Here is an 18,287-nt window from a genome sequence, read left to right as displayed (position 1 = left end):
CCCAGAGCCCCCCAGTCCCTCTCCCAGGCCCTCCAGAGTCCCCCAAACCCCCTTCCAGGCCCTTTAGGCCCCCCCAGGACACCCCAGACCTGCTCCAGGACCCCTCCAGGTCCCCCCAGGACCCCCCAAACCTTCTCCAGGACCCCCCCAGACCCCTCAAAGGCCCCTCCCAGGCCCTTCAGATCCCCCCCAAGCCCCCTCCTGGGCCCTCCAGGCCCCCCCAAACTTAATCCAGGACCCTCCCAGACCCCTCAAAGCCCCCTCCCAGGTCCTTTAGACCCCTTCAGGACCCCCCAAACTTGCTTCAGGACCCCCCCAGACCCCTCAAAGGCCCCTCCCAGGCCCTCCAGATCCCCCCAAGCCCCCTCCCAGGCCCCCCCAGGCCCCCCCAAACCTTCTCCAGGACCCTCCCAGACCCCTCAAAGGCCCCTCCCAGGCCCCACAGGCCCCCTCAAACTTAGTCCAGGACCCTCCCAGACCCCTCAAAGGCCCCTCCCAGGCCCTCCAGATCCCCCCAAAGCCCCTTCCTGAGCCCTCCAGGCCCCCCCCAGACCCCCTAAAGCCCCAAAACCCCCTCCCCACGCCCTGCTATGGACACCCCGATGCCCGTGGGGGGTCCTGCCCCCCCGGTGCCCCCTGGTGACCCCCCCCGGTGCCCCCCCCGGTGCCCCCCAGGTACCGCTACACGCTGGACGAGCTGCCGGCCATGCTGCACAAGCTGAAGGTGCGGGCGGAGTCCTTCGACACCTGGGCCAACAAGGTGCGCGTGGCCCTCGAGCTGGAGGACGGCCGCAAGCGCAGTGAGTCTGGGGGGGGGCCTGGGGGGGCTCAGGGGGGGGTTTGGGGGGTTTAGGGGGGTCCTGGAGCAGGTTTGGGGGGGCCTGGAGCAGGTTTGGGGGGGACTAAAGGGCCTGGGAAGGGGTTTGGGGGGGATCTGGAGGGCCTGGGAGGGTCCTGGAGCAGGTTTGGGGGGGACTAAAGGGCCTAGGAAGGGGCTTGGGGGGGTCTGGAGGGCCTGGGAGGGGGCTTGGGGGGGATCTGGAGGGTCCTGGAGCAGGTTTTGTGGGGACTAAAGGGCCTAGGAGGGGGCTTGGGGGGGTCTGGGAGGGTCCTGGAGCAGGTTTGGGGGGGACTAAAGGGCCTGGGAGGGGGTTTGGGGGGGGCTAAAGGGCCTAGGAGGGGGCTTGGGGGGGTCTGGGAGGGTCCTGGAGCAGGTTTGGGGGGTCCTGGGGGGGTCTAAAGGGCCTGAGAAGGGGTTTGGGGTGATCTGGAGGGCCTGGGAGGGTCCTGGAGCAGGTTTGGGGGGACTAAAGGGCCTGGGAGGGGGCTTGGGGGCTCTGGGAGGGTCCTGGAGCAGGTTAGGGGGGTCCTGGAAGGACCTAAAGGGCCTGGGAGGGGGCTTTGGAGGGGCCTAAAAGGTCTGGGAGGGTCCTGGAGCAGGTTAGGGGGATCCTGGAGGGCCTGGAAGGGAGCTTTGGGGCTTTAGGGGGTCCTGGGGGGGGGTCCTGGAGGGCCTGGGAAGGGGCTTTGGGGTATCTGGGAGGGTCCTGGAACAGGTTTGGGGGGTCTCTGTGGCTGTTTGGGGGTCTCAGTGCCCCCCTGTGTCCCTGCAGCCCTGGAGGAGCTGGGGGGCTCTCTGTGGGTATTTGGGGGGGTCTCTGTGGGTGTTTGGGGGGTGTTTGGGGGTCTCAGTGCCCCCCTGTGTCCCTGCAGCCCTGGAGGAGCTGGGGGGTCTCTGTGGGTATTTGGGGGGGTCTCTGTGGGTGTTTGGGGGTCCCAGGAGGGTCTCAGTGCCCCCCTGTGTCCCTGCAGCCCTGGAGGAGCTGGGGGGTCTCTGTGGGTGTTTGGGGAGTATTTGGGGGTCTCAGTACCCCCCCTTTGGTCCCTGCAGCCCTGGAGGAGCTGGGGGGGTCTCTGTGGGTATTTGGGGGGTCTCTGTGGGTGTTTGGGGGTCCCAGGGGGGTCTCAGTGCCCATCCCTTGCAGCCCTGGAGGAGCTGCGGGCTCTGGAGTCGGAGGCTCGGGAGCGGAAGTTCCCCGAGAACGAGCTGCTGCACCGGCTCAAGGGCTGCCTGGGCCAGGCCGAGCGCTGCGTCTCCGAGGCCCTGGGGCTCATCAGCTCCCAGGAGACTGGGTGAGTGTCCCCCACTGTCACCACAGTGCCACCAGTGTGTCCCTGCCCTTCCTGTCCCACCCCTGGGGCTCATCAGCTCCCAGGAGACAGGGTGAGTGTCCCCACAGTGTCACCAGCCTGTCCCCTCCTTCCCTGTCCTGGCCCTGGGGCTCATCAGCTCCCGGGAGACAGGGTGAGTGTCCCACAGTGTCACCAGTGTGTCCCTGGGGTCCCCACAGTGTCCCCACCCCATCTCTGCCCTGTCCCAGGGTCCCCACAGTGTCACCAGCCTGTCCCCTCCTTCCCTGTCCTGGCCCTGGGGCTCATCAGCTCCCAGGAGACAGGGTGATGTCCCACAGTGTCACCAGCCTGTCCCTGCCCTTCCTGTCCCACCCCTGGGGCTCATCAGCTCCCAGGAGACAGGGTGATGTCCCACAGTGTCACCAGTGTGTCCCTGGGTCCCCACAGTGTCCCCACCCCATCCCTGCCCTGTCCCAGGGTCCCCACAGTGTCACCACAGTGTCACCAGCCTGTCCTGGCCCTGGGGCTCATCAGCTCCCAGGAGACAGGGTGAGTGTCCCCACGGTGTCACCAGTGTGTCCCTGGGTCCCCACAGTGTCCCCACCCCATCCCTGCCCTGTCTCAGGGTCCCCACAGTGTCCCCACCCCGTCCCCAGCCTTCCCTGCTCTGTCCTGGACTCCCCACCATGTCCCTGCTCTGTCCCCAGGGGATCATCAGCTCCCAGGACAGTTGAGTGTCCCCCCCAGGGGCACCACAGTGTCCCCACCCCATCCCTGGGGTCCCCAGAGTGTCCCCAGCCCTCCCTGTGCTGTGTCCCTGGCCAGGTTCCTGTTCCCTCTGGATCTCTCCTGGCAGCTCCAGCCAGCGAGAGTCTCGTGTCTCTCCTGTGCTTCCCCGTGTCCCTGTCCTGTCCCCATGGATTCTGCACCCCCCTGTGTCCCTGTCCTGTCCCTGCACCCCCCTGTGTCCCTGTTCTGTCCCTACAGACACCCCTGTGTCCCTGTTCTGTTCCTGTCCTGTCCCTGGACACCCCTGTGTCCCTGTCCTGTCCCTGCAGCCCCCTGTGTCCCTGTCCTGTCCCTGGACACCCCTGTGTCCCTGTCCTGTCCCTGCACCCCCCTGTGTCCCTGTCCTGTCCCCACAGACACCCCTGTGTCCCTGTCCTGTCCCTGCACCCCCTGTGTCCCTGTCCTGTCCCCCTGCACCCCCCTGTGTCCCTGTTCTGTCCCTGCACCCCCTGTGTCCCTGTTCTATTCCTGGACACCCCTGTGTCCCTGTCCTGTCCCCCTGGACGCCCCTCTGTCCCTGTCCTGTCCTGTCCCCCTGCACCCCCCTGTGTCCCTGTCCTGTCCCTACAGACACCCCTGTGTCCCTGTTCTGTTCCCGTCCTGTCCCTGGACACCCCTGTGTCCCTGTCCTGTCCCTGCACCCCCCGTGTCCCTGTCCTGTCCCTGCCCTGTCCCCACAGACACCCCTGTGTCCCTGTTCTGTCCCTGCCCTGTCCCCACAGACACCCTCATGTCCCTGTCCCCCTGCACACCCCGTGTCCCTGTCCTGTCCCTGCACACCCCTGTGTCCCTGCCCTGTCCCTACAGACACCCCTGTGTCCCTGTCCTGTCCCTGCCCTGTCCCCACAGACACCCCTGTGTCCCTGTCCTGTCCCTGTCCTGTCCCTGCACCCCCCCGTGTCCCTGTCCTGTCCCCCTGGATCCTGCCCCCCCTACCATGTCCCTCCCTCCCGTCCCATCCCTCCCCTGTCCCTGTTCCATCACCGATGTCCCCCTGCCCCACCCCCATGTCCCCATCCCGTCCTCTGGGAACCCCTCCCCCCCCATGGCCCCCCATGGCCCCGCTGTCCCCTCACTGCCGTGTCCCTCTTGTGTCCCCCCCGTGTCCCCACTGTCCCCTCAGTGCCCTGTCCCCCCCTGTGTGTCCCCCCCGTGTCCCCACTGTCCCCCCGTGTCCCCACTGTCCCCCCGTGTCCCCACTGTCCCCCTGTGTCCCTGCTGTCCCCTGTGTGTCCCCCCCATGTCCCCACTGTCCCCCTGTGTCCCTGCTGTCCCCTGTGTGTCCCCCCCATGTCCCCACTGTCCCCCTGTGTCCCTGCTGTCCCCTGTGTGTCCCCCCCATGTCCCCACTGTCCCCCTGTGTCCCTGCTGTCCCCTGTGTGTCCCCCTGTGTCCCTGCTGTCCCCTGTGTGTCCCCCCCATGTCCCCACTGTCTCCCCAGTGCTGTCCCCCCGTGTCCCCCACTGTCCCCTCACTGCTGTCTCCCCATGTCCCCGCTGTCCCCTGTGTGTGTCCCCCATGTCCCTGCTGTCCCCTCAGTGCTGTCCCCTGACCACTGTCCCCCCCCAGGATCCCCCCCCGTGTCCCCTCCATGTCCCCCCCATGTCCCCTCAGTGCTGTCCCCTCAGTGCTGCCCCATCACCACTGTCCCCCCACAGGGTCCCCACCCGTGTCCCCCCATGTCCCCACTGTCCCCCCAGTGCTGTCCCCCCCATGTCCCCGCTGTCTCCTCAGTGCTGTCCCCCCGCAGGGTCCCCCCCGTGTCTCCCCGCAGGGTCCCCCCCACATCCCCGCTGTCCCCCCCCTATGTCCCCCCCGTCACCGCTGTCCCCCTCAGGGTCCCCCCCTATGTCCCCCCCGTCACCGCTGTCCCCCTCAGGGTCTCCCCCTATGTCCCCCCCGTCACCGCTGTCCCCCTCAGGGTCCCCCCCTATGTCCCCTCCGTCACCGCTGTCCCCCTCAGGGTCCCCCCCCCATGTCCCCTGACCGCTGTCCCCCTCAGGGTCCTCCCCGTGTCCCCCCCATGTCACCGCTGTCCCCTGACCGCTGTCCCCTCGCAGGGTCCCCCCCCGTGTCCCCCCCCATGTCCCCTCACCGCTGTCCCCCCGCAGGGTCCCCCCATGTCCCCTCAGTGCTGTCCCCCCCTGTCACCGCTGTCCCCCACAGGGTCCCCCCCGTGTCCCCTCAGTGCTGTCCCCCCCATGTCCCCTCACCGCTGTCCCCCCGCAGGGTCCCCCCATGTCCCCTCAGTGCTGTCCCCCCCATGTCCCCTCACCGCTGTCCCCCCGCAGGGTCCCCCCCCATGTCCCCTCACCGCTGTCCCCCGCAGGGTCCCCGGCCGCGGCGCTGACGGTGGAGGAGCTGCGGGCGTTCCTGGAGCAGATGAACCAACTGCCCTGTGTCATGCACCAGATCGGGGACGTGCAGGTGGGACTGGGGGGGTCCTGGGGGGGTCACAGTGTCCTGGGGGGTCACAGTGTCCCTGGGGGTCACACAGTGTCCTGGGGGTCACTGCCCTGTGTCATGCACCAGATCGGGGACGTGCAGGTGGGGAGAGGGTCACAGGGGGGGTCACACAGTGTCCTGAGGGGGTCACAGTGTCCTGGGGGGTCACACAGTGTCCTGGGGGGGTCACAGTGTCCTGGGGGGTCACACAGTGTCCTGGGGGTCACAGTGTCCTGGGGGTCACTGCCCTGTGTCATGCACCAGATCGGGGACGTGCAGGTGGGGAGGGGGTCACAGGGGGGGGTCACACAGTGTCCTGGGGGGGTCACACAGTGTCCTGGGGGGGTCACATAGTGTCCGGGGGGGGTCACACAGTGTCCTGAGGGGGTCACAGTGTCCTGGGGGGTCACACAGTGTCCTGGGGGGGTCACAGTGTCCTGAGGGGGGGGGGTCACACAGTGTCCTGGGGGTCACTGCCCTGTGTCATGCACCAGATCAGGGACGTGCAGGTGGGTGAGGGCACAGGGGAGGTCTCACGGTGTCCTGGGGGGGTCACAGTGTCCTGGGGGGGGGGGGTCACACAGTGTCCTGGGGGTCACTGCCCTGTGTCATGCACCAGATCGGGGACGTGCAGGTGGGGAGGGGGTCACAGGGGGGGTCACACAGTGTCCTGGGGGGGGTCACACAGTGTCCTGGGGGGGGTCACACAGTGTCCTGAGGGGGTCACAGTGTCCTGGGGGGTCACACAGTGTCCTGGGGGGGGTCACAGTGTCCTGGGGGGTCACACAGTGTCCTGGGGGTCACAGTGTCCTGGGGGTCACTGCCCTGTGTCATGCACCAGATCAGGGACGTGCAGGTGGGTGAGGGCACAGGGGGGGTCTCACGGTGTCCGGGGGGGGGGTCTCACAGTGTCCTGGGGGGGTCCCTCCCCATCCCAGGGGGTCCCACACCACTCTGGGGGGTCCCTGGGCTGTTCCTGGGGCTCTTCCTGCCCCCGGAGCAGATGAACCAGTGTCCCCAAGATGCCCCTGGGGTGTCCCAGGGGTGTGTCTAAGATGTCCCTGACCCCAGAGGGGTGTCCCAGAGGTGTCCCTAACCCAGAGGGGTGTCCCAGGGTTGTCCCTGACCCTGTCCCCTCCTTCCAGGCGCTGCTGGAGCAGGTGGAGGTGTTCTAGGGGTGTCCCTGAGGTGTCCCCGGGGTGTCCTAGGGCTGTCCCTGACTGTCCCTGACCCCATTCCCTCATTCCAGGCCCTCCTGGAGCGAGTAGAGTCGTTCCAGCTGGAGGCCCAGGGGTGTCCCAGGGATGTCCCAGGACTGTCCCTGACCCTGTCCCCTCATTCCAGGCCCTCCTGGAGCGGGTGGAATCATTCCAGGGGTGTCCCAGGGGTGTCCCTGACCCCATTCCCTCATTCCAGGCCCTCCTGGAGCAAGTGGAGTCGTTCCAGCTGGAGGCCCAGGGGTGTCCCTGAGGTGTCCCTGACTGTCCCTGACCCCCAAGGGCTGTCCCTGACCCTGTGCCCTCATTCCAGGCTCTCCTGGATCGAGTGGAGTCGTTCCAGCTGGAGGCCCAGGGGTGTCCCTGACCCCCAAGGACTGTCCCTGACCCCCAAGGACTGTCCCTGACCCCATCCCCTCTGTTCCAGGCCCCTCCTGGAGCGGGTGGAATCATTCCAGCTGGAGGCCCAGGGGTGTCCCTGAGGTGTCCCAGGGGTGTCCCTGACCCCCAAGGACTGTCCCTGACCCCCGAGGACTGTCCCTGACCCCCAAGGACTGTCCCTGACCCTGTCCCCTCATTCCAGGCTCTCCTGGATCGGGTGGAGTCGTTCCAGCTGGAGGCCCAGGGCTGTCCCTGAGGTGTCCCAGGGGTGTCCCTGACCCCCAAGGACTGTCCCTGACCCCATCCCCTCTGTTCCAGGCCCTCCTGGATCGGGTGGAATCATTCCAGCTGGAGGCCCAGGGCTGTCCCTGAGGTGTCCCAGGGATGTCCCTGAGGTGTCCCTGACCCCATCCCCTCTATTCCAGGCCCTCCTGGAGCGGGTGGAATCATTCCAGCTGGAGGCCCAGGGGTGTCCCTGACTGTCCCTGACCCCCAAGGGCTGTCCCTGACCCCATCCCCTCTGTTCCAGGCCCTCCTGGAGCGGGTGGAATCATTCCAGCTGGAGGCCCAGGGGTGTCCCTGAGGTGTCCCAGGACTGTCCCTGACCCCCCAAGGGCTGTCCCTGACCCCATCCCCTCTATTCCAGGCCCTCCTGGAGCGGGTGGAATCATTCCAGCTGGAGGCCCAGGGCTGTCCCTGAGGTGTCCCAGGGATGTCCCTGAGGTGTCCCAGGGATGTCCCTGAGGTGTCCCTGACCCCATCCCCTCTATTCCAGGCCCTCCTGGATCGGGTGGAATCATTCCAGCTGGAGGCCCAGGCCGCCCTGGCCGTGCCCTCGCCGGGGGCGGGTGCCCTGCGGGACCTGCTGGCCCGGGGGTCCCGGCTGGGCGTGGAGGTGCCCGAGGGCCGGCGGCTGCAGCGCCAGCTGGCCCAGGCGGCCTGGCTGGAGGAGGTGACGGCCACGCTGCGCCAGCCCCCGCGCCCCGCGTGCCCCTGCCCGTCATGAGGGGGCTCATCCAGGCGGGCAGGACCGTGGCCCCCAGCCCCGCCGTGGACGTGGCCATGGCCGAGCTGCAGGAGCTGCTGACCATCGCCCAGCGCTGGGAGGAGAAGGCCCAGATGTGCCTCGAGGCCAGGTGGGCACGGGGGGGGCACGGGGGGGTGGATGGGGGGGGGTAAAGGGGCTGGGGGGTGGATCGGGGGGAAATAAAGGGGCTGGGGGACATCTTGGGGGGATAAAGGGGCTGGGGAGCACCTTTGGGGGGGATAATGGGGCTGGGGGGTGTCTTGGGGGGAATAAAGGGGCTGGGGGGCATCTTGGGGGGATAAAGGGGCTGGGGGGTGTCTTGGGGGGAAATAAAGGGGCTGGGGGGTGTCTCAGGGGGATAAAGGGGCTGGGGGAGTGTCTTGGGGGTATAAAGGGGCTGGGGGGTGTCTTGGGGGGGATAAAGGGGCTGAGGGGTGTCTTGGGGGTATAAAGGGGCTGGGGGAGTGTTTCAGGGGGATAAAGGGGCTAGGGGGGCAGTTTTGGGGTGATAAAGGGGCTGGGGGAGTGTTTCAGGGGGATAAAGGGGCTGGGGGGTATCTCGGGGGGATAAAGGGGTTGGGGGGGCATCTTGGGGGGAAATAAAGGGGCTGGGGGGTGTCTCAGGGGGATAAAGGGGCTGGGGGGACATCTTGGGGGGATAATGGGGCTGGGGGGATAAAGGGGCTGGGGGGCATCTTGGGGGGATAAAGGGGCTGGGGGAGCAGTTTTGGGGCAATAAGGGGCTGGGGGGGCATCTTGGGGCTGGCAGGATAAAGGGCTGGGGTGTCTCAGGGGGATAAAGGGGCTGGGGGGGCAGTTTTGGGAGCATAAGGGGCTGGGGGGACATCTTGGGGGGAAATAAAGGGGCTGGGGGTGTCTTAGGGGGAAATAAAGGGGCTGGGGGGGCAGTTTTGGGGGGATAAAGGGGCTGGGGGGTGTCTTGGGGGGGTAAAGGGGCTGGGGGGTGTCTCGGGGGGATAAAGGGGCTGGGGGGCAGTTTTGGGGGGAATAAAGGGGCTGGGGGAGTGTTTCAGGGGGATAAAGGGGCTGGGGGGTGTCTCGGAAGAATAAAGGGGCTGGGGGGACATCTTGGGGGGATAAAGGGGCTGAGGGGTGGATGGGGGGCATAAAGGGGCTGGGGGGTGTCTTGGGGGGATAAAGGGGCTGGGGGGGACATCTTGGGGGGAAATAAAGGGGCTGGTTCTCAGGGGGGGTCCCTGGGGTATCCCTGGGTTTGGGGGGTCCCTGGGGTGTCCCTGGGTGTATCCCTGGGTTTGGGGGTGTCCCTGGGGGTGTCCCTGGGTTTGGGGGTCCCTGGGGGTGTCCCTGGGTGTATCCCTGGGTTTGGGGGTGTCCCTGGGGGTGTCCCTGGGTTTGGGGGTCCCTGGGGGTGTCCCTGGGGGTATCCCTGGGTTTGGGGGGTCCCTGAGGGTGTCCCTGGGTGTATCCCTGGGTTTGGGGGTCCCTGGGGGTGTCCCTGGGTGTATCCCTGGGTTTGGGGGGTCCCTGGGGTGTCCCTGGGTTTGGGGGTCCCTGGGGTGTCCCGGGGGTCCCTGAGCCGAGCCCCCCCGCAGGCAGAAGCACCCCCCGGCCACGCTGGCCGCCATCATCAAGGAGGCCGAGAACATCCCGGCCCTGCTGCCCAACATCCAGGCCCTGAAGGAGGCCCTGGGCAAGGCCCGGGCCTGGATCGCCGACGTCGAGGAGATCCAGGTGGGGGAGACCCCCTGAGACCCCCCAGACCCCTCAGTGGCTGCCCTGGGGCTCCCCACAAACCACCCCCCAATCCCACCCCTAAAACCTCCCCAAACCTTCAAAAACCGCCCCCCAAAGCCACCCAGCAGCTGCCCTGGGGGTCTCCACAAGAGCCCCCCCAATCCCACACCTAAAATTTCCCTAAACCTTCACAAAACACCCCCCAAAGCCCTTCAGTAACTGCCTTGGGGGTCCCCACAAACCACCCCCCAATCCCACCCCTAAAACCTCCCCAAACCTTCACGAAACACCCCCCAAAGCCCCTTGGTGGCTGCCCTGGGGGTACCTATAAGAGCCCCCCTCAGTCCCACCCCTAAAACCTCCCTAGGATGACCTGGAGGGGCTGGTGGCCGTGGGCCCCCCAAATCCCCCCCAGACCCCCCCTGACCCCCCTGTGCCCCCAGAACGGGGACCACTACCCGTGCCTGGATGACCTGGAGGGGTTGGTGGCCCTGGGCCCCCCCAGACCCCCCCTGACCCCCCTGTGCCCCCAGAACGGGGACCACTACCCGTGCCTGGATGACCTGGAGGGGTTGGTGGCCGTGGGCCGGGACCTGCCGGTGCGGCTGGAGGAGCTGAGGCAGCTCGAGGTGCAGGTGGGGACGGCCCATTCCTGGCGGGACAAGGCTTCCAGAACCTTCCTCAAGAAAAACTCCTGCTACACCCTGCTCGAGGTGGGCACGGGGGGGAGCTGGGGGGGATTTGGGTGGGTTTTTGGGGTGGGTTGGTGGAACTGGAAGGGGATTTGGGGGGACTTTGGGCTGGTTTAGTGGAACTGGGAGGGGGATTAGGGGGGTTTGGGTGGGTTTGTGTGGGTTTTAGGGTGTGTTTGTGGAGCTGGGAGGGGATTTGGGGGGACTTTGGGTTGGTTTAGGGGTTTGGGGAGGGGGATTAGGGGGGTTTGGGGTGTGTTTGTGGAGCTGGGAGGGGATTTGGGTGGGTTTTGGGGTGGGTTGGTGGAGTTGGAAGGGGATTTGGAGAAACTTTGGGCTGGTTTAGTGGAACTGGGAGAGGGATTAGGGGGCTCTGGGAGGGTTTGGGTGGGTTTTAGGGTGTGTTTGTGGAGCTGGGAGGGGACTGGGGTGGGTTTTTGGGGTGGGTTGGTGGAACTGGGAGGGTTTGGGGGTGTTTGGGGTGTGTTTGTGGAACTGGGAGGGTTTAGGTGGGTTTTGGGGTGTGTTTGTGGAGCTGGGAGGGGTTTGGGGTGGGTTGGTGGAACAGGGCTGTGGCTGGGGGGTTTCGGGGTGTGTTTGTGGAGCCAGGAGGAGATTTGGGGTGGGTGTTTGGGGTGAGTTGATGGAATGGGGCTGTGGCTGGGGGGTTTTGGGGTGGGTTGGTGGAGTTGGAAGGGGATTTGGAGAAACTTTGGGCTGGTTTAGTGGAAGTGGGAGGGTTTGGGTGGATTTTTGGGGTGAGCTGGTGGAGTGGGGCCGTGCTTGGCCGGGTTTTGGGGCTCTGACCCCCCTGGGGTTTCAGGGTGTCTTTGTGGAGCCAGGAGGAGATTTGGGGTGGTTTTTGGGGTGAGCTGGTGGAATGGGGCTGTGCTTGGCCGGGTTCTGGGGCTCTGACCCCCCTGTTTCCCCCCCCAGGTGCTGTGCCCCTGCGCCGACGCGGGCTCGGACAGCAGCAAGCGGCTCAAGTGGCGGCAGGAGCCGGGGCTGTACCGGCTGGACGCCGAGAGCCTGGGGCTGTCGGCACAGGACCTGCGGGACCCCGGCGCCGTGGTGAGGGGGGGCACCCGGGACCCCTCCCCTCCCTGCCTCCCACCCCCCACATCGGGGGGGTCAGGGGTTTTTTGGGGTGGGGGGGACCCACATCCCCCCGTTCCTGTCATGTGGCTCCCGGTCCCCGTCGCCTTTCCCGTCCCTGATTCCCTCCAGGTTGTGGCTCTCAAGGGTTGGGGGGCACCCCTGTCCTCCCCCATCTTGTACCCACATCCCCCTCATCCCTGTGCCCCCCTCTCACACTCCCAGCCCCCCCAGGTCGGGGTGTTCAAGGGTTGGGGGGCACCCACACCCCCCAGTCCCTGTCCCTGCTCACATCACCCCCAGACCGAGGTGTTTATTTTGGGCTGGGGGCTCCAACCCCCCCATCCCTACTCACATCCCTTTCCCCCCCAGCCCGAGGTGTTTATTTTGGGGTGAGGGCTCCCACCCCCCTTTTCCCTGCTCACATCCCTTTCCCCCCCCAGACCGAGGTGTTTATTTTGGGGTGAGGGCTCCCACCCCCCTTTTCCCTGCTCACATCCCTTTCCCCCCCAGACCGAGGTGTTTATTTTGGGCTGGGGGCTCCAACCCCCCCATCCCTACTCACATCCCTTTCCCCCCCAGACCGAGGTGTTTATTTTGGGCTGGGGGGCTCCCACCCCCCCATCCCTGCTCACATCCCTCTCCCCCCAGATTGAGGTGTTTATTTTGGGCTGGGGGCTCCCACCCCCCCATCCCTGCTGACATTCCTTTTCCCCCCCAGACCGAGGTGTTTATTTTGGGCTGGGGGCTCCCACCTTTCTGTCCCTGCTCACATCCCTTTGCCCCCTTTCCCCCCAAAGTAAACACCCCAGACCGAGGTGTTTATTTGGGGGTGGGGGGCTCATCCCTTGTCCCTGCTCATGTTCCCCCCAGACCGAGGTGTTTATTTTGGGCTGGGGGGTCCCACCCCCCTTTCCCTACTCACATCCCTTTCCCCCCAAAATAAACACCCCAGACCCAGGTGTTTATTTTGGGTTGGGGGGTCTCACCCCCCTGTCCCTGCTCACATCCCTTTCCCCCCGATTTTGGTGTTTATTTTGGGCTGGGGTCTCACCCCCCGATTTTGGTGTTTATTTCGGGCTGGGCTCTCACCCCCCGTCCCCGCTGCCCCCCCAGATCGTGGCGTTCAAGGAGGGCGAGCAGAAGGAGAAGGAGGGGATGCTGCGGCTCCGCCACGCCAACTCTCAGAAGGCGGCCCCGCCGCTGCCGGGCCCGGGGCCCCCGTCGTGCGTGTGCGGGCAGCCGGCGGGGCCGGGCATGCTGCAGTGCCAGCTCTGCCGGGACTGGTTCCACGGCTCCTGCGTGGCCTGGCCCCGCCTGGGCGCCCAGAAGCCGTCGCCGGCCTGGTGGGAGTGGGACGCCAAGTTCCTGTGCCCGCTGTGCCAGCGCTCGCGGCGCCCGCGCCTCGAGACCATCCTGGCGCTGCTGGTGGCCCTGCAGAAGCTGCCGGTGCGGCTGCCCGAGGGCGAGGCCCTGCAGTGCCTCACCGAGCGGGCCATCACCTGGCAGGACCGCGCCAGGCAGCTCCTGGCGTCCCCCGACGTGGCCGCGCCCCTGGAGCGCCTGGCGGCCCTGAGGCATCGCCTGCACGGGGACGGCGGGGACGGAGCGCTCCGGGAGAGCAGGGGCAACGAGCAGACCAAGGTTTGGGGGGGTTTGGGGGGTATTTGGGGGGCTTGGGGGGGGGGTTGGGGGCTCTGAGGGGGTTTGGGGTGAGTGGCGGCCCTGAGGCATCGCCTGCACGGGGACGGCGGGGACGGAGCGCTCCGGGAGAGCAGGGGCAACGAGCAGACCAAGGTTTGGGGGGTACTTGGGGGGTACTTGGGGGGTTTGGGGGGGGTTTGGGGGCTCTGAGGGGGTTTGGGGTGAGTGGCGGCCCTGAGGCACCGCCTGCACGGGGACGGCGGGGACGGAGCGCTCTGGGAGAGCAGGGGCAACGAGCAGACCAAGGTTTGGGGGGGTTTGGGGGGTATTTGGGGGGCTTGGGGGGGGGGTTGGGGGCTCTGAGGGGGTTTGGGGTGAGTGGCGGCCCTGAGGCATCGCCTGCACGGGGACGGCGGGGACGGAGCGCTCCGGGAGAGCAGGGGCAACGAGCAGACCAAGGTTTGGGGGGAGTTTGGGGGCTCTGAGGGGGTCTGGGTGCTCTGAGGGGTGTGTGGGGTGTTTGGGGTGACCAGTGGCCCTGAGGCACCGCCTGCACAGGGGTGATGGGGATGGGGCACTCCAGGAGAGCAGGGGCAACGAGCAGACCAAGGTTTGGGGAGGGGTTGGGGGGTTTGGGGTGACTGGTAGCCCTGCAGCACGGATGATGGGGATGGAACCCCGAGGAAGGCCCAGGGCAAGGAACACCCCAAGGTTTGGGAGGTCTGGGGGGTGGAGGGGATGTGGGGCAGGTTTTGGCCCTCAGGGGAAGGTCCTGGGGTGGGTTTTGGGGCTGGGGGAGACCGAGTTCCCCCCCCAACACCTCCCTCCCCCCCCAGGTGTCGGTGGAGAACGGGGACGCCCCCAGCCCGGAGAAGAACGGCCCCCTGCCCTCGGGTGAGTGGGGCTGGGGGGCTTTGGGGGATCCCCCTGGGCCCTGAGCAGCCCCCTGAGCCCAGGGAGGGCTGGGGGGCTTTGGGGGATCCCCCGGGCCCTGGGCAGCCCCCTGAGCCCAGGGAGGGCTGGGGGGCTCCGGGGATCCCGGGGGAGTGAGGGGGGAGAAGGAGGGATCTGGTGGATCCCTGGTGAGCTGGAGGGTGCTGAGGGACCCTCTGGATCTCTGGGGTTCCCATGGGATCCCAGGGGAGTGAGGGGGGTGAGGAGGGATCTGGTGGATCCCTGGTGAACCGGGGGGTGCTGAGGGACCCTCTGGATCTCTGGAGGCCCTGTGTGTGACCCTGCCCCGGCTCCAGGGGCCGGTGCTGGAACTGGCCATGTCCCTGTGCTGTCCCCATGTCCCTGTGGTGTCCCCAATGTCCCCACAGTGTCCCCAATGTCCCTGTGATGTCCCCGCAGAGCTGGAGGCCCTGTGTGTGACCCTGCCCCGGCTCCAGGGGCTGCTGGAACTGGCCATGTCCCTGTGCTGTCCCCATGTCCCTGTGGTGTCCCCATGTCCCTGTGGTGTCCCTGTGGTGTCCCCAATGTCCCCACAGTGTCCCCAATGTCCCTGTGATGTCCCCGCAGAGCTGGAGGCCCTGAGCGTGGCCCTGCCCCGGCTCCAGGGGCTGCTGGAACTGGCCATGTCCCTGTGCTGTCCCCATGTCCCTGTGGTGTCCCCAATGTCCCCACGGTGTCCCCAATGTCCCTGTGATGTCCCCGCAGAGCTGGAGGCCCTGAGCGCGGCCCTGCCCCGGCTCCAGGGGCCGGTGCTGGAACTGGCCGAGGGGACGCGGCGGCCGCTGGAGGAGCTGATGATGGAGGGGGACCTGCTGGAGGTGACACTGGACGAGGCCCAGAGCATCTGGCGGCTGCTGCAGGCGACCCGGCCACCCCCCCTGCCCCTCTTCCGGCTGCTGCTCGAGGTACGGGGGGGGCCCGAACCCCAAACAGCCCCCTGGACTCAGCCCTGAACCCCCCGAACCCACCCCATGGACACAGAGACCCCCAGACTCAGCCCTGAACCCACCCCATGGACACAGAGACCCCCAGACTCATCCCTGAACCCACCCCATGGACACAGAGACCCCCAGACTCAGCCCTGAACCCACCCCATGGACACAGAGCCCCCCCAGACTCAACCCTGAACCCCCCGAACCCACCCCATGGACACAGAGACCCCCAGACTCAGCCCTGAACCCGCTCCATGGACACAGAGACCCCCAGAGCCCCCCAGACCCTCCCCACCCTTGGTGCCTCCTGCTCGGGGTACGGGGGGGTCCTGAACCCCAAACACCCCCCCAGACTCAGCCCTGAACCCCCCGAACCCGCCCCATGGACACAGAGACCCCCAGAGCCCCCCAGACCCTCCCCACCCTTGGTGCCTCCTGCTCGGGGTACGGGGGAGTCCCAAACCCCAGAACTGCCCCAGAGCCCACCCCAAACCCCTCAGACCTCGCCGGGTCACCAAGGGGGGGTGTGTCACCAAGGGGGGTCCCTGATGGGGTGTCACATTTGAGGGGTCCCTGATGGGCTGTGACCCGCCATTTGGGGGTCCCTGATGGGGTGTGTCCCATTTGGGGGTCTCTCACAGAGGGTGTGTCCCATTTGGGGGTCCCTCATGGGTGTGTGTCCCCCATTTGGGGGTCCCTGACGGGCTGTGTGTCCCATTTGGGGTCCCTGATGGGCTGTGTCCCATTTGGGGGTCCCTCACGGGGTGTATCCCATTTGGGGGGGTCCCTCACGGGGTGTGTCCCATTTGGGGGTCCCTGATGGGCTGTGATCCCCCATTTGGGGGGGTCCCTGACGGGCTGTGTTCCATTTCAGGGTCCCTGACGGGCTGTGTCCCGTTTGGGGGTCCCTGATGGGCTGTGTCCTCCCATTTGGGTTCCCTGATGGGCTGTGACCCCCCATTTGGGGGTCCCTGATGGGCTGTGTCCTATTTGGTGGTCCCTGACGGGCTGTGTCCCATTTGGGGTCCCTGATGGTCTGTGTCCCATTCGGGGGTCCCTGGCGGGCTGTGTCCCCCCATTTGGGGTCCCTGATGGGCTGTGTCCCATTTGGGGGGGTCCCTCACAGGGTGTATCCCATTTGGGGGGGTCCCTGATGGACCATGTCCCATTTGGGGGGTCCCTGACGGGCTGTGTCCCATTTGGGGTCCCTGATGGGCTGTGTCCCATTTGGGGTCCCTGACGGGCTGTGTCCCATTTGGGGGTCCCTGATGGTCTATGACCCCCCCATTTGGGGTCCCTGACGGGCTGTGTCCCATTTGGGGGGTCCCTGACGGGCTGTGTCCCCCCATTTGGGGTCCCTGACGGGCTGTGTCCCATTTGGGGGGGTCCCTGACGGGCCGTGTCCCATTTGGGGGTCCCTGGCGGGCTGTGTCCCCCCATTTTGGGGTCCCTGACGGGCCGTGTCCCATTTGGGGTCCCTGACGGGCCGTGTCCCATTTGGGGTCCCTGACGTGCTGTCCCCCCCCAGCTGGAGCAGGCGGAGCGCCGGGGGGCTCGTGCCCGCGGCCGGGACCCCGAGCGGCGTCGGAAGCGCCGGGGGGAGCGGGGGGACCTCCCCCCCCTGGCCAAGGAGGAGCTGGAGCCAAAGAGGAGTCGGGGGCCCGAGGGGGGGGACCCCCGGGACAGCCCCCAACCCGGCCCCCAGGCCCCGGGGGTGAGTGGGGGGCTCGGGGCAGGTCACGGGGGTCTGGGGGAGTTGTGGGGCAAGAGAGAGTTTGTGGGTTAAGGGGGGTTGTGTCGGGGGATTTTGGGGTGGGGGGGGTTATTGGTGGGTGGGGGGCAGGTCCCAGGAGGAGAACTGGGAGGGTTCTGGGGTGATGGGGGGTTACTGGGGGACGGAGAGGGTTACTGGGGGGGGTGATGGGGTGCAGGGAGGAGAGTTGGAGGGGGGTTCCCTGTATCCATTGGGCAACGGGGTTTGTGGGGTACAGGGACAGACCTGTCCCCCCAAACCAGAGGAGGGGTTCCCTGTGGGTTTTTGGGGTGTCCCCAAACCAGGGGAGAGGCTCACCAGGGGAGGGGCTCTCTGTGGGTTTTTGGGGTGTCCCCAAACCAGGGGAGGGGCTCCCCGGGGGTTCTTGGGGTGTCCCCAAACCAGGGGAGGGGCTCCCTGTGGGGTTTTGGGGTGTCCCCAAACCAGGGGAGGGGCTCCCTGTGGGGTGTTGGGGTGTCCCCAAACCAGGGGAGGGGCTCCCCGGGGGTTCTTGGGGTGTCCCCAAACCAGGGGAGGGGCTCCCTGTGGGTTTTTGGGGTGTCCCCAGACCATGAGAGGGGCTCCCTGTGGGTTTTTGGGGTGTCCCCCCACCATGTCCCCTGTACCCCCCCCAGGACTCGTGACGTGGAGCCCCCAGCTCGGACGGACGCTCCTGCCGCCGGTGGGGAGGGACTGGGGGGGCCACGCCGGGCCCCCCGACACCCCGGGCCCCCCCGACACCCCCCCCCCAATGATGGGGGGGCTCCCCCCCTCCCCGCCCCCCCCGCGTTGTAATTATTGAGTTGTTTCTTTTGTATCGTTCAGGCCCCCGGGGGGGGTGTGGGGGCCACACACGGGGGGGGTCCGGGGGTCCCCCCAGAGCGGGGAGGGGGGGCCCCAACCAGCACAACAGGGCCAGCCCCCCCCGCACCGGGTTTTTTATAGGATTGGGGGGTGGGGGGCGGGGGGGGCGGATCTGGGGCCCCCCTGCCCCCCCCTCGCTGACACTAACAGGTCTCGGGCTCTTTGTAGCGGGGCGGGGGCGGGGGGGCCTTATTTTATTGTATTATGATTTTTTTTATTATTATTAAACTTTGGAGGTTAAAGGGGGTCGGGGGTTTTTTGTGGGGTCCCGAACTCCCGGGGGGGGGGGGGGGGGGGGGGAGGGGGGCGGGTCCGTTCTGCTGCCCTGAGGGAAAAAACACTTCGGGAGGTGAGAAAAAAAAAACAATTTGAGAGGTGAGAAAAGCGCTTTTGTGAGGGAAAAACCTCTTCTGCGAGGGGAAATCTGACTTTCCTGAGGGAAAAATCCACTTTTCTGAGGTAAAACCTTCCCCCCTGGGGTAAAACACCCCTTTCCTGAGGTAAAAATCCACTTTCCTGAGGTAAAACCTTTCCCAGGTAAAACACCTTTCCTGAGGTAAAAATCCACTTTTGTGGGGTAAAACCTTAAAACCTTCCTCCCTGAGGTGAAACACCCCTTTCCTGAGGGAAAAATCCGCTTTCCTG

At 66.8% G+C, this 18,287-nt stretch overlaps 1 protein-coding gene and 1 long non-coding RNA gene across 2 annotated transcripts; one reads left to right on the top strand and one right to left on the bottom strand.

Moving 5' to 3' along the window:
• Positions 1-675: 675 nt before the first annotated feature.
• LOC127466163 (lysine-specific demethylase 5C-like) lies at positions 676-17,884 on the top strand (the record flags this gene model as incomplete). The annotated part of the gene is given in 14 exon segments (XM_051776768.1): positions 676-800; positions 1,986-2,133; positions 2,352-2,374; positions 5,252-5,349; positions 7,612-7,935; positions 7,938-8,101; positions 9,567-9,705; positions 10,242-10,421; positions 11,337-11,471; positions 12,612-13,139; positions 13,976-14,033; positions 14,799-14,998; positions 16,554-16,739; positions 17,414-17,884. Coding segments are annotated over 14 exon segments (2,317 nt in total), but the record flags the coding sequence as incomplete, so codon positions are not given.
• LOC127466165 (uncharacterized) lies at positions 6,610-7,359 on the bottom strand. Its single transcript, XR_007902626.1, has 3 exons — positions 7,255-7,359; positions 6,880-7,002; positions 6,610-6,694 (listed from the first exon to the last, which is right to left on the bottom strand). It is a non-coding gene; the product is annotated as an uncharacterized LOC127466165 (long non-coding RNA).
• Positions 17,885-18,287: the final 403 nt, after the last annotated feature.

This window comes from Manacus candei, unplaced genomic scaffold (assembly GCF_025592945.1).
Source record: "Manacus candei isolate 608988 ecotype Guabito, Panama unplaced genomic scaffold, ASM2559294v1 h1tg000626l, whole genome shotgun sequence".
In the NCBI taxonomy this organism is placed as follows: domain Eukaryota; kingdom Metazoa; phylum Chordata; class Aves; order Passeriformes; family Pipridae; genus Manacus; species Manacus candei.
Note: the sequence above shows the minus strand (reverse complement) of the source record. Positions and strands in the feature narration are given on the sequence as shown.